The following is a 14,243-nucleotide window of genomic DNA, read 5'->3' as shown; positions in this document are numbered from 1 at the left end:
TAAGGAAGAATTAAGTATCACTAGTTAAATTAATTAAATCTTCTTTTTGGTTAACTTCAGCTATTATTTCATAATAGTAAAAGTAATGTGATCTTAGAAAAGATATTACGGTAAAATATCAATATTCTAAAAGTTATACATTGGGTCTCGTTTGAATTGTCATTTTTTTTTTCAAAAAAATTTGCATTTTTCACGAAGACGTCTCAATTATATAGTTGTCTCACGTACATCATTTTGGTCTGTTTGGATTGATAATTATTTGGTAATTCTTTTGTTGTTTATTCTAATTCTTTCTGTTACGAGATACATGTGTTACAATAAAATGATTGGAAAGAGGGAAAAAAAAGTAGTTGAAAAATGTGACTAGAGCATATTAGGGAAAAAAAAATCCCCATATTTTTTCAGCAAATAAAAAACTGCTAATTATTTACCCAAGTACCCAACGAAAGGGATGAAAAAGCCAAAATAGGAAGAAAATAAGATGATAATATAAAGGAATAAAAAAAAACACAAACAAACTAGACTTGAAAAAAATCACACCCCTCTGCTAAAAAGATAAAAACTAGACGTGAATGTGAACGAACTCTGACAGTCTGACGTAGATGCTTTCAATTTTAACCTGAAGCGGAGAAACCTAAGACCCGGATAGACTACTCTCCCTTTTTATTCTTTCTTCTTCTTCTTCCTCCTCCTCCTCCTCAACTCTTCTCTTCTCATAAACATAAAACACACAGCTTTATCCTTTTATCTGCTCTTCTCTAAATTCTCTTTATTGGGGTATCTTTCCTTTCTGGTTTGTTCATTCACTTCTTGAATCTTTTTTGGTGGGAAATAATCAAGGATAAGCTAGAATGGCATCATGCATGCCTCATAGTATTGGAGCTACAGCAAAATTTCCGGGCAGCCATCATTACCAGTCATCTAAACTGTTCACGGCCGACCAAAGCCGTTCTGTTTACCGGGGGGGAACAATTAAGTGGGATTGCTTAAAACTTGAGTTTCGTGGCAATTCTAGCCGCAGGGTTTATAGTCTTCGGTCGACATTCACCACAGTAGCCTGTAGCTTGTCTTCTGTCAATGGTACCTCTTCTTCTGGTAAGCATACAAGAATCTATGCTTTCAAGCTTACTGTTTAGAATGCTAGTATTTTCTAATGAGAAACAGAAACGGGATGAATTCAAAAAGGGTAATGTTATTCGTTGTCTAATCCTCAACATATGAGTTCAATTTCGAGTAGAGGATCATGTTAAGAACTTGGAATTCCCTCATTTTCTTGTTTGTCTCTCTCTGGTTTTGAGTTGGGGTTAGTTGCCACGCAATTGGGAAGAAAAGTGATGCCTTTTTTTTTTTTAATAAAAGATCAAATTTTTCATTGGGTAGAAGATTAGGAAAGATATTTTTCCTTGTACTTCTATTCAGTGCGGATGAATTAGTACATAACTTGCGTTTGTATTAGTTCATTCTTTGTCTAATTAAATATCAAGTAATTTAAAGAAAAAAGAGTCAATGTCTGCGTGTTGTTTTGTGAAATTTTGTACTCATCCATTTTGATCACCATCCTGCGTTTGACGCATGGTTTCCTCAGTTTTGGTGAATCAGAGTTTAGGAAAGATAAGACAGATGGCTTATAAACGATTGATAGTTTTGGACTAACAACAATTGAAGGGGCTTGATAAAATTAGCTTGCAGCTTGAAAATGTCTGATACTTACACGCACAGTCTTACTCAATGTTATTGGCAGGGGAAAGGGTGGTTGCGTTGGTGATTGGAGGAGGGGGAAGAGAACATGCTCTTTGTTATGCATTGAAACGATCTCCCACTTGTGACGCTGTATTCTGTGCCCCAGGCAATGCGGGAATTTCCAACTCTGGAGATGCAACTTGCATTTCTGACCTTGATATCTTAGATAGCTCAGCAGTTATCTCCTTTTGTCGTGAGTGGGGTGTTGGACTAGTTGTTGTGGGACCAGAGGCACATCTTGTTGCAGGACTCTCTAACGATCTCGTGAAGGCTGGAATTCCAACTTTTGGCCCTTCATCAGAAGCTGCTGCTTTAGAAGGCTCCAAGAATTTTATGAAGGGCATTTGTGACAAATATGGAATTCCTACTGCCAAGGTGGGTCCAATTGTAGATAGCAAAGGGTATTGTTTCTTTGTTGCAGATACGACATTTATAGCATGGTTCCATCTGTCTTAATGGCTGGTTTAGAAATCATGTCTTTCACAACGTTGTCTTCATTATTCGATTCATAACAGGATTGACAGTTTCTAGGCAACTTTGACTATTCAAATGCATCTTGAATATGGTAAATCTGGTTACTCTTTGCAGTATAGAACATTTGCTGATTCTACCGCTGCAAAAAGCTACATTAAAGAGCAAGGTGCTCCCATCGTTATTAAAGCTGATGGACTTGCAGCTGGAAAAGGAGTTATTGTTGCCTTGACTCTCGAGGAGGCATATGATGCTGTAGACTCGATGCTTGTCAAAGGTGATTTTGGGTCTGCTGGTTGCCGTGTTGTTATCGAGGAATATTTGGAAGGAGAAGAAGCTTCATTCTTCGCACTAGTAGATGGGGAGAATGCGATTCCTCTAGAATCTGCACAGGACCATAAACGGGTTGGGGATGGTGATACAGGGCCCAATACTGGTGGAATGGGGGCATACTCTCCTGCACCAGTTTTGACAAAAGAACTCCAGTCTTTGGTTATGAAATCCATCATTCTACCTACTGTGAAAGGAATGGCCAATGAAGGATGCAAATTTGTTGGAGTTTTATATGCTGGACTCATGATTGAGAGGAAGTCCGGATTGCCGAAATTAATTGAGTACAATGTGCGCTTTGGAGATCCAGAGTGCCAGGTCAGTTTCTTTAGTATCTTTGACTATTGATGTCTTTGGTTTTGTACTGGTAGCTGCAATTTCTTACCTAGAATTGTTGTTGAAGTTGAGAAGATGAAAGTGATGTAGTGGAATGTGCAAAAGGTTGCCGTTTGAAGCTTCAATTTCTGTTTCTTCTTCTTTTCTTTTCTTTTCTTTTTTAATTTTATTTTTTAACCAATTGAAAACTGAAGTTGTGGTCTTAAGTTTGTCTTCTAATTTTACTAGTGTATCAGTTGAGTAAACTATTGTTTTAGTACCTTCAAACAATTGATAAGTAAATGCTATAATTGCCTATCTTCTTTCCATCTCCATCTATGAGTTGTTCTAGTTGGGGGTTCTCTAAGATCTAATCAAAGCAGAATGCCACTTAGTTATCCTATGTTGGATCAGTTTCATGGTTGCTGGTTTTTATATCATCAAGTTGCTAAATTTTGGTGATCTTTGAGGGTATTTATAGCAAAGTGATTCCTGTAGGGATCTTCTAAAGTAGAACATGTTTGTTATAAAGTCTAAGCAATCATGTTCTTTTTGGGTGCCATTCTGGTGGTTTTTGATGAACACCATACCACTTTCGTATTTTCATTTTCTCCTCTTTGTGAACTAGTCTTCTGGTATATCAATTCTTGATCCAGTGGAGTTTGATATGGATTTGTTCCTTTGCAGATGTGACTACTCTGACATTCTATGCTGCTGCTTGGTCTTGTGATTTACAGGTGCTGATGGTTCGCTTGGAATCCGATCTGGCACAAGTTCTACTCGCAGCTTGCAAGGGAGAACTGAGTGGCATTTCGCTAGACTGGTCCCCTGGTTCAGCCATGGTTGTAGTTATGGCAAGTAAGGGCTATCCCGGGAGCTACGAGAAGGGGACACTGATTCAAAACCTAGAAGAAGCAGAGCAAGTTTCTCCATTTGTTAAGGTTTTCCATGCTGGAACTGCTCTTGACACGAATGGGAATTTCATTGCAGCAGGGGGGCGTGTTCTTGGGGTTACTGCCAAGGGAAGGGATCTTGAGGAGGCACGGGATAGAGCATACCAGGCTGTAGATCAAATTAATTGGCCAGGAGGTTTCCATAGGAAAGATATAGGATGGAGAGCACTGCCTCTGAAACAATATTCTACTAAAGGTTGAAGTAAAATTTTCAACTGGAGACGGGTGTATGTATGACTATGACACTCTTCACTTGAGAGTTGGTAAGTCAATGCCTTTCCCATCAATAAAAGATTCCAAGCTAATTTGTCAACCCTGAAATATCGGGGGGAGAGAGCAGGCATGGGAAGTAGCACTTTTGATTGAGAAATGAAAGATTAGAATAGTGAAGTTAGAGGGACAAAAATTGCAAGGTTGTAGCTATCATTTTTTGTCGAGTAAAAAAAGTATTTCTGTTAGTATGACTATTGGCTCCCCTATACAACTGTGACTGTGCTGGGGTTGCCTGGTCTGGATTCTTAGCTGTTCGTCTGCTTGCTGCTTATGCAAACTCCCAGCAGGCTTGTCCTGAACTTCATGATTTCCCCCCTCACTGTAACCAACTCTATAGCCTTAATTAATATCCTTTTACAACTACTGTCGATTATTTCTAATCACAGTACAGGAATGGCAGCCTGGCAGTCCATTGCCGATTTGGTGTTGGTGAAATCTTGCCGTTATTCTTGGTACTTGCTTAGGTTGGTAAGGGGTGTGGAATAAAGCAAAGATGCTTCATGCTTCACCCCTTTTGATTCCATTCCTTTTCCTCAAGAAAATGTATCAGATAGTAATCGAGAATCCTCATTTCTTTGGAAAAAAAAATTTTTATCTGTCGGGTTGTTAGACTAATTAAATCGAAGGTTTGAGTTTCAATTTGCAGTCGCTTGTCATTATCAGTGTTGTGATCGTCATTCCGGCAGCAAACCGTAGCTATAAATGTGTATGGTGTTGGACATGTCATGCATTTTGATTTTGCATAATGAAAATGGCTCTAATTGGTAAGAGCAAACCTCAGAAACTTTAGGTCAAAGGCCAGGAATTCAAAAGAGGAAGTTGAATAGTTGAACCACGCGCAGCTTGTAACTTGCATCTTGGTTCGTTCACTCTTCGCTACTTTCTTAAAGGCCAGGAAAAACTTGTTCAACATCATCGCTAAGGAAAACAAAGACAAAGAGTTAATCTTATTATGTTCACAAACAATAATGTATATATTATCATGATTGGATGTAATTATATATATACAAAATTTGAATTTAAATTATTTATCATACATTTAATGATGAAAGTGTATACACTATCACTATATAGAAGATTAATCCTTAAATAAAATCTTTTTTTTTTTGAGTCAATGTTAATTCTATTGGATACCTTGTTGTTAACCATATAACAGAATATTAGTGCATGTCCTAATATACATATCCTTAATCATGTATTAGCTTCTATTTTTAATTTTGGAAAATTCATTCAAAATGTTCTTTACATTTCTCCAAATAAATTTTATCGTCCTTCACTTTTTAAAATGGTAATTTGCATCCCTTGTAAAATCAAGTCGATAAATTTTGGTCTCCACTTTAAGTTTTCGACCATTTTTTACATTGAATTCATCATGTGACCTATACATTGACATTTTTATAGGAGCAAAAATGTTAAATTCCATTGTAATTAAACAAATGATCTGATCTATATTCACTTTTTTCTTAACTTTTTTATATAACGGAAACAATTACATGTGAACCATGTGATGATTTTCAGGGTAAAAAGTGGTTGAAAACTTAGGTTGGGATCAAGTTTTATGAATTTGAATTTGTAATGAATAGAAAATTAACATTTTAAAAGTGAGGAATGAAGAAATTTATTTGATAAAATGTGAGAGATATTTTAAATTATTTTCCTTTAATTTTTTACTATACAATTAAGCACAAATTTTAATACATCAAGAAAAGTGGCAATCATAAGAACTTTTTTTTTATCGTAACGACACATCTAACTTATTCCAATCTACTCCTACTACTCTAGGGTGTGGTTCAACTGAGTCGAGAAAATCTGATGGGTACTGAACCACTATCAGACCAGACTGGTGAACCACGCATCTGTATGAATTTAGAACAATCCTCATATATTGATGGGACCCAATTGGTCGATAGGCCCAAACCTTGTCTCTACCACTTATCACTATATGTGATTTGCCATTTTAATTAACTTAAATTCATACGGGTGCATAATGCACTCGTCTAATTCAATAGTAATTCAATCTCAATCAATTTTCCAATAGACTCGGTTGGACTCTCCCTCTTAAAATAAACTAGTATAGGAGGTAGTATAGAATAGAGACACAAAAAAAAAAAAAAAAAAATGGTCGATAGGCCCAAACAATTGAACAAACCGTCCAATCAAAATCAACTCTTTTTCCTGATGTCAGTCTCACCAAAAATTACTAAATCCTCCCCAAAAAAAAAAGAAAAAGGAAAAGAGAATTCCAGAATCTTCCATCTGTCTCCTACCTAACCCTCCTCTCAACAAAGTAAAAAGAAAAGGAAAAAAGAAAAAGTCCCTCAACCCCTTGTAAACCCCTTATCTTCTTCTTCACCTCAAAGGCTCCGTTCTCTCTCCATTTTCCTTCTCCTTCCCCAGCGCCCCACCCTCTTCCCCGCGCGTCCCGCTCGCACCACTTTCTAGGGTTAGGGTTTGAATAAAGTTGAGAACTTTGGCAGAAGTAATGGCCTCCTCAACTGCTCAAATTCACGCTCTCGGTGGTTCTTCTGCTCGTTTCTCATCAGCGAACCAAACCCCAAACAAACCCTCTAAAACCCTCTTCTACGGTCAATCCATAAACTTCAGAAACAGGTCAGATTTTGGACTCAAACTCAAGTATGCCAGGAATAGCAGCAGCCGGAGGTACAACACCGCCCCGCTGCGGGTGGTGGCGGAGAAAGTGGTGGGGATTGACCTCGGGACGACCAACTCGGCGGTGGCGGCGATGGAGGGGGGTAAGCCGACTATTGTGACGAATGCCGAAGGGCAGCGGACGACGCCGTCCGTGGTGGCCTATGCTAAGAATGGGGATCGGCTTGTTGGTCAAATTGCTAAGCGCCAGGCTGTCGTGAATCCCGAGAATACTTTCTTCTCGGTCAAGAGGTTTATCGGAAGGAAAATGTCGGAGGTGGACGAGGAGTCTAAGCAAGTTTCGTACGTTGTGGTGAGGGATGAGAATGGAAATGTCAAGCTCGAGTGCCCTGCTATCGGCAAAATGTTTGCTGCTGAAGAAATTTCTGCTCAGGTACACATTGATATGTGTACGTTGTTAAACCCTGGGTTGCTTAAACTATTGAATACAGTTGAACTGATACGTGGTTCAGTTCTCATATTGGACTCTTAAATTCTTTGGATGCTTTCAGGTTTTGAGGATAACGATAACAGTGCGGTGAATTTTGTTTAGAGCATGTGTATCGTAGGGTGAACTATTGTTGGATTCTTAAATGAAGGCCACTTTTGAAGTAGGGGTGGGGGGGAGGGGAATGTTAATTTTATTGTTATTGCTGTTGTTGTTGTTGTATGCAGGATTATTACTTTATCTTTGGGGTTTGTGGGTGTGTGTCTATGAATTTGATTGTGCAAATGAGGTGATTTTAGGTAAGGGGACATGATAAAGTCAGCTATAGTTCAGCTGACATATAGAAGCTGTAGTAGCTGAATGATTTGACGAGCTTTGTTCTGAGATGAAGGTGGAATGTATGTGCTCAATTGGTGAATGAAGAAGTGGATATTCCGAAGTTGAGCATTTCAAATGCAAGCTGAGGTGGCAAGAAAAGCTTGAATTCTGTAGTTTGTTCTAGTCAAAAGACAATTTTGGAGGATTTGAATTTCAACAATACTGTGCCTTTGAGTTTTTGTCTTTTATTGCTTTACTGATTTTGGTCTATTGCTGATTTTCTATATTTCCTGATTTAGGTTTTGAGAAAGCTTGTTGATGATGCCTCAAAGTTTTTGAATGACAAGGTTACTAAAGCTGTGGTTACAGTTCCAGCATACTTTAATGATTCTCAGAGAACAGCAACAAAAGATGCTGGTCGAATTGCTGGCTTGGAGGTTCTTCGAATTATAAATGAACCTACCGCTGCCTCGTTGGCTTACGGTTTTGAAAAGAAGAACAACGAAACTATTCTAGTTTTTGACCTAGGAGGTGGCACATTTGATGTCTCAGGTACCAAGTGTCTGTTGTTGTGATTGGTTATACACTGTCTCTTGATATCATGTGGAGTGGCTATATTCTTGGTAAAAGCTTTCATTTTTATTAAGAATTTGCCCACTTTTGCTGCTTCTGTGACTTTATTTCCTTCCAAGTGGCTATTTGTATTATCTCTCATCCTCAGCTCATGTACTCTGTATAAATGTCTAAACAGATTGTCTTCTTCTCCAAAATGCAACTTTCTATAACTCCTTTTGCCATTGCTTTGGTTGTAGTTCTTGAAGTTGGTGATGGAGTATTTGAGGTTCTTTCAACTTCTGGAGATACTCATCTTGGTGGTGATGATTTTGACAAGGTTGGTATCCTCTCTCTCTCTCTCTCTCTCTCTCTCTGTTGATTTAAAACTGTTTGATGAGTTTTCTATGTTCATCCAAATCCCACATAAAAGAAAATGTTATCTTACTTTCGACTAATATCTTTAGTTGTATTTGCTGCTGGGGAATCATCATTTAATAAATTATGTTGTGCAGAGAATTGTGGATTGGCTTGCTGATAATTTTAAGAAGGATGAAGGGATAGATCTTCTGAAGGACAAACAAGCTCTTCAGCGTTTAACTGAAACAGCTGAAAAGGCTAAGATGGAACTGTCATCTTTAACACAAACAAACATCAGGTACCAATATTTTCTGATGCCCTCTATATCCTCTTAAATATTTTGGTATTATATCATAGCAAGTACATTTCTTTTTTGTGGCAGTTTGCCTTTCATTACAGCCACGGCAGATGGTCCCAAACACATAGAAACCACTCTTGGTCGTGCAAAATTTGAGGAGCTTTGCTCAGATTTGCTTGATAGGTATGAAAAGGTCGTTGAGGCTTCTTCTCTATATCATTATTCTATAACCAAGTCACCTTCTGCTTTTCTTAACAGCTGGCATACCTGAAATTATCCTATTCCTTTCTTTATCAGGCTAAAACGACCAGTTCAGAATTCCCTGAGCGATGCAAAGCTTTCTTTTAGTGATATAGATGAGGTGATCCTTGTTGGTGGGTCAACACGTATTCCTGCTGTTCAGGAGGTTGTCAAGAAACTGACTGGAAAGGATCCTAACGTGACAGTCAATCCTGATGAAGTTGTTGCTCTTGGAGCTGCTGTGCAGGTGTGATTTACTGCTACTTAGAGATGTAACAGTTCCTTTTTCTCTTCAATTTGCCCTTCTAAATATGACGCAACTTAGTAAACTTACTCTGTGTCAAAGCCAGAGCTTGATTTCAATTATGTTTATCTTTTTTAATTTGTCTTTGCCACTCGTTTGCCTGAGACATAATTAATTTGTTTATACTAGGCTGGTGTTTTGGCTGGAGATGTCAGTGATATTGTACTTCTGGATGTAACGCCTTTGTCTCTGGGGTTAGAAACTCTTGGTGGTGTGATGACAAAAATCATTCCAAGAAATACAACCCTTCCCACATCAAAATCAGAGGTTTTCTCAACAGCTGCTGATGGCCAGACTAGTGTTGAAATCAATGTCCTTCAAGGTGAAAGAGAGTTTGTAAGGGACAACAAATCATTAGGCAGCTTCCGTCTGGATGGGATACCACCTGCCCCACGAGGAGTTCCTCAAATTGAAGTTAAATTTGACATTGATGCAAATGGAATTCTTTCTGTCGCTGCAGTTGATAAAGGCAGTGGGAAGAAGCAAGATATCACCATCACAGGTGCCAGCACGTTGCCCGGTGATGAGGTATGGCTCCTGAATGTACAAGTCATCTCATGTAGCTGAGAATTTGTCAAGACTGTAAATCTCCATGTATTCGATTGCTGAGGCATGCAATAGAAAAGCAGCCTTTTCTTTTTTGTAAAATCTAATCTACTTGTTGCACCTTAAGCTGAGAATTTGTTACGTCCTGCGTGAATTTATTCAGGTGGACAGAATGGTTAAAGAAGCTGAAAAGTTTTCCAGGGAGGACAAGGAGAAGAGGGATGCCATAGACACAAAGAACCAGGCAGATTCTATTGTATACCAGACTGAGAAGCAGCTGAAGGAATTTGGTGACAAGGTTCCTGCAGCAGTAAAAGAGCAGGTTGAGGCGAAAGTTGGGGAACTCAAGGATGCAATCTCAGGTGACTCAACCCAGGCCATCAAAGATGCTATGGCTGCACTTAACCAGGAAGTAATGAAACTTGGTAGTTCAGTCTATGGCAAGCCTGGCGAGTCACCTGATGCTGGTGCAGCACCAGGCACTGAACCTGGGCCTTCAGGAAAGGGTAATGATGGAGACGTCATTGATGCTGATTTTACTGACAGCAAGTGAGCCTTAAAAAAGGAACATTGATCCTGAGCTCATTTTCACTTTATGGTCTCCCAGCCCCTCTCTCCAACCTTTACAAGCCTTGGAATGTGTATAAGGCGTGAATTTGTGGAAACGGTCCTAGCGTTTGCGGAAACTTGTTCGTGTCAGGGGGCTTGAGAAGGATATCTTATTAGGATTTAATATAGAGGTAACAAAAGTATTCAGTAATGGTATTTTTGACAGTGAAATACATAGAAAAGTTGGCGCTGATGGTTTAAATGTATTTGTGCGCAGTTCTTAAAAGGGTTTAATGCTGTGCAACGAATTTTTATTCTGTTACGCTGAGGTTGAGATTGTCTCCACTTCTATGTAGTGAAACGTTGGGAATTTTAGGTAGCAGGAAAGTTGACAATTTTGATAGTATCTTCAAATGGCCTTTTTGTGTTTGAAAACAAACCTAGTGCCTATAATTGGCACATGTGTTGCACTCGTACCATTTCCTTTAATTGTGGGTTAATTTACTATTGATTTTTCTTTGGGCGTCTGGAATTTTTTATGGCAGCATGGCTTCCTCCATTTCCCAACCAGGCCCTCTGTCAAAGTTAAATTTTAAACTCAGGGATAAATATCGTTCTCACGAATAACATATAATTGCTTACGATTGAGCGGAGCTTATGGCTTTTAAGTGGCAACGGTCCTGTTAAAAAATGTCAACGACCGGCCTCGGTTCAAGTGGAATTGCACCTGCATTGTCCGCTCTCTGTTTGATTCATGAGAAATGTTGCTTTATAGCTTCAGCGGGATTACGTACCAAAGCTGTCTGTTTACTTTAGCTATGTGCCGGTGCAGCTGCTTCGAGTAAACAGAGATACTTGCCTTCTGATTCGGAGAAGAAAGCCGTGTACAAGTTCCAGATAATAGGACTGATGTATAATTAGTTACATACAAGATTGGGGGTTTTCTTTTTTAAAAAAAAAAATAAATAAATCAATGTACGACTGGCGATGAGTTTTTGCAGCAGAGTGGTGAGATTGAAACCCAGATTGTGAGTGCAGAGTGGGTGGGAGACTAGCAGTTTCTTGAACCCCAGATTGTGAGTGCAGAGTGGGTGGGAGACTAGCAGTTTCTTGAACCCCAAAGCTGGTAATACCAGGTCCACTGTGGAGTCAATTGATCAGCTCTCACCCCCTATTGCAGCATCCCATGGTTTGACGAAAATGTGGCCCTGGCGAGGACTGAGGGGAATTGGGCTGGGAGAGAGACTACTTCCTCTTTCCATTCTTTTCTCCAAAGCAGCACCATACTCATCATAATGCAGGCATTTGGAGCAGCACCCACCGCCTCTGGTGTGCCTGGGGGCCGATTGGTAGTAGAGGGGACCGTGATCCACCTGGTATCTTGTGCCTTCCGCCCGACCAACAGATCTAACCGAGATCAGCCTTTCCGGTCCCGCACATTTATGGCCATCAGCAGGTGGTTTGCTAGGATATTGATAGCCCTGGTGAAAGCCTTGCCTGATGGTTTGGTAGTAATTCTGAGGATACAGCTGAAGACCAGAAGCACTGTTCTGCTGCTGAAGACCGGTAAGGTTGCAGACAGTGGGTGAGCTCTGGACCCTGTGCATATGCATTCGGGTGCTGTGATAGCTGCTCTGGAGCATGGGTTCATGGGCATTTCCATCGGTGTTGCAGCTCTCAGGTGATCTTGGGGAAGAGCAGGCAGAAGATATGCCAAAGGAAGCCCCAGGGGCAGGATGTACAGTCAGAGTTGGGTGATGCAGCTTAGTGCCTGATGAGGGCGGGGCGCGAACAATGCCATTGATCGCATCAATGTATCGCTGCTCGACTGCAATAGCGTCCGCGTAATTCTCCACCACAACAGGGTTTGCCGGGAAGAGGAAGGCTCGAAGCCTCGGGGACCCTGCACTTTCATACCGGTCATGTTCGCTGAACATGTGCTTCAGGTCCTCATCAGTCTTCACCGAAACCAGGGCATCAAGATCCTCCTGGACCAACTGATATTTGAGCACCATCTCTTCTTCGATTAGGTATGTGAGCTTCTTCATAAGTTCTATTCAGTCGGTCGGCATCACATTAAAAAAAAAAAAAAAAGGAAAAACGCAAATACATCAATAATAGGTTCCAGAGTACTTGAGAGGCCAAGATTCACATCTCATCTTTTGGCATTAATTTCAACCCCGGGAGGGACGTTTATTTATGATGATGAGAATTTTAGTCCAATATTTTGCATGGTTCAGCTGCCAAACAATTCAATTGCTATATTTGAAACGCCAAATATCATCCCAAGCAGAAAGAGTCAATTTTTATCAAGAAAATCAAAGGGCAGAATGAAAATTTGCAGTCATTCATGTAGTGAAGCTTATTATACTGCTAAAGGCTGTCAATTCATCCTCATGACACATGAGACAACGAACGTGGGAAGATATGAATAAAAGAAGTTTGGAACCTGAGAATTTGATATCTCGAGAGACAGAGATGACGCGGGTCTCACCCCCAACATATTTGAGGTGACCATCTGCTGGCCTGGGAAGGATTTTGCCACCATGGCTGCACAGAAACTTGACCCTATTCTTTGGGGAACCAGGGGCAGACCCTGGTGCTGAACCACAGCTAATGCTATCCTCCACCACCATAACCAAACCTTCTTCTGTTGACATTTTCTTGAAATTAATTTTTTTTTTTATATTCCCTCAGAATATAATAATAATTTTGATATCGACAAAAACAAAGGCCACCCAGAATATTATAACTTTACCACCTACGTAGTAATAACGAATGATATGTACAATATGTACAAAAAAAAAAAAAAGATATGAGTTTTTAGATAGTGATTGACAAGAACAAGGGATGATGAGGGAAATGGGAATGTGGGGTGTTATAATTTTCCCTCTTTTTGAAAGGATGCCAATGGGCTGTAAATTATACTCATTGCACGCACACACACACTTGACACCACAGATTTCGCCCCATTGTCTCATGGTGAAATGAAACTCGGGCAGCCCGTGATTCCCACCGTTTCCATAATCGACGTGTCACGAGATCGGATCATTTCTCTAATTCTTGATTTTATTAGTACGATGATGACATGGAAAAACAAACATTATAGGCAGGATAAGTACGATGCATCCATCATTAGTTGTCCAATCCTACCTTCCTTCCTTTCTTTCTTTGATGACATGGAAATTCGGTTCGATCTAATGTCACACTCATATCATCCTATTGAAAGGGACCAAAATTGACACGTGTATATTAGATGGCAAAATTCGAACCAAGCTATTCAGAAGAATTAAGTTCGACTTGATAAGGGTGCTTTCGTGTTTGGATTCTTGCTGAATTAAGTTCGACTTGATAAGAGTGCTTTCGTGTTTGGATTCTTGCTGATCAAAGCCAAACATGAACTAGATATAGACAGGATTTGGCTTGATTAGAAGAGATTTCGAAATTTTTATGTAAAATTTAAACTATTCAAACTTGACTTGAATTCTACTTGATAAAAACTTTGTTTGAATTAGATTTGATAAATAAATAAGTTGAACTTAAACATAATTTTAAGTTTGTCAAAATAAATAATCAAACTTGAAGATATTTTGTTTGATTAGACTCGTTCATATCTCCAACTATATATGGTAAGTAACATTTAAGCAATGTGATGCTCCAAATTGTTCAATTAAATCCACAACATTTAAGTTTAAAAAAAAAAAAAAGAATCCGCCACATAAGCTATGGGCAAGAACTTGCGCAAAAAAAATAATAATAAATACACTTGCCACGAAAATGTTTAGTAATTTATTTTACAACCAAGTGTTAGGTGTAGCTTTGCGAAAAATGATTAAGACAAAATTCCTATCCATGAGTTTATTCCTATCACGAAAAGTGTTACAATGTGTCCCTAAT

At 39.3% G+C, this 14,243-nt stretch overlaps 3 protein-coding genes across 3 annotated transcripts; 2 read left to right on the top strand and 1 right to left on the bottom strand.

Annotated features, from left to right (window-relative positions):
- The first annotated feature begins 647 nt into the window (after positions 1 to 647).
- Positions 648 to 4,445, top strand: LOC113731929 (phosphoribosylamine--glycine ligase). Its single transcript, XM_027257460.2, has 4 exons — positions 648 to 1,095; positions 1,742 to 2,115; positions 2,329 to 2,859; positions 3,594 to 4,445. The coding sequence occupies exons 1-4, from the start codon at positions 852 to 854 to the stop codon at positions 4,008 to 4,010; spliced, it is 1,566 nt and encodes a 521-aa protein (XP_027113261.2). The 5' UTR covers positions 648 to 851; the 3' UTR covers positions 4,011 to 4,445.
- Positions 4,446 to 6,371: 1,926 nt separating this feature from the next.
- On the top strand, positions 6,372 to 10,785 carry LOC113731928 (stromal 70 kDa heat shock-related protein, chloroplastic). Its single transcript, XM_027257459.2, has 8 exons — positions 6,372 to 7,125; positions 7,797 to 8,049; positions 8,310 to 8,389; positions 8,565 to 8,707; positions 8,792 to 8,890; positions 9,005 to 9,194; positions 9,381 to 9,779; positions 9,961 to 10,785. The coding sequence occupies exons 1-8, from the start codon at positions 6,565 to 6,567 to the stop codon at positions 10,348 to 10,350; spliced, it is 2,115 nt and encodes a 704-aa protein (XP_027113260.2). The 5' UTR covers positions 6,372 to 6,564; the 3' UTR covers positions 10,351 to 10,785.
- A 397-nt stretch (positions 10,786 to 11,182) lies between these two features.
- LOC140036865 (uncharacterized) lies at positions 11,183 to 13,386 on the bottom strand. Its single transcript, XM_072079879.1, has 2 exons — positions 12,796 to 13,386; positions 11,183 to 12,399 (listed from the first exon to the last, which is right to left on the bottom strand). The coding sequence occupies exons 1-2, from the start codon at positions 13,004 to 13,006 to the stop codon at positions 11,504 to 11,506; spliced, it is 1,107 nt and encodes a 368-aa protein (XP_071935980.1). The 5' UTR covers positions 13,007 to 13,386; the 3' UTR covers positions 11,183 to 11,503.
- Positions 13,387 to 14,243: the final 857 nt, after the last annotated feature.

The sequence above is a fragment of the Coffea arabica genome, chromosome 2e (genome assembly GCF_036785885.1).
Source record: "Coffea arabica cultivar ET-39 chromosome 2e, Coffea Arabica ET-39 HiFi, whole genome shotgun sequence".
NCBI classification, from domain to species: domain Eukaryota; kingdom Viridiplantae; phylum Streptophyta; class Magnoliopsida; order Gentianales; family Rubiaceae; genus Coffea; species Coffea arabica.
Note: the sequence above shows the minus strand (reverse complement) of the source record. Positions and strands in the feature narration are given on the sequence as shown.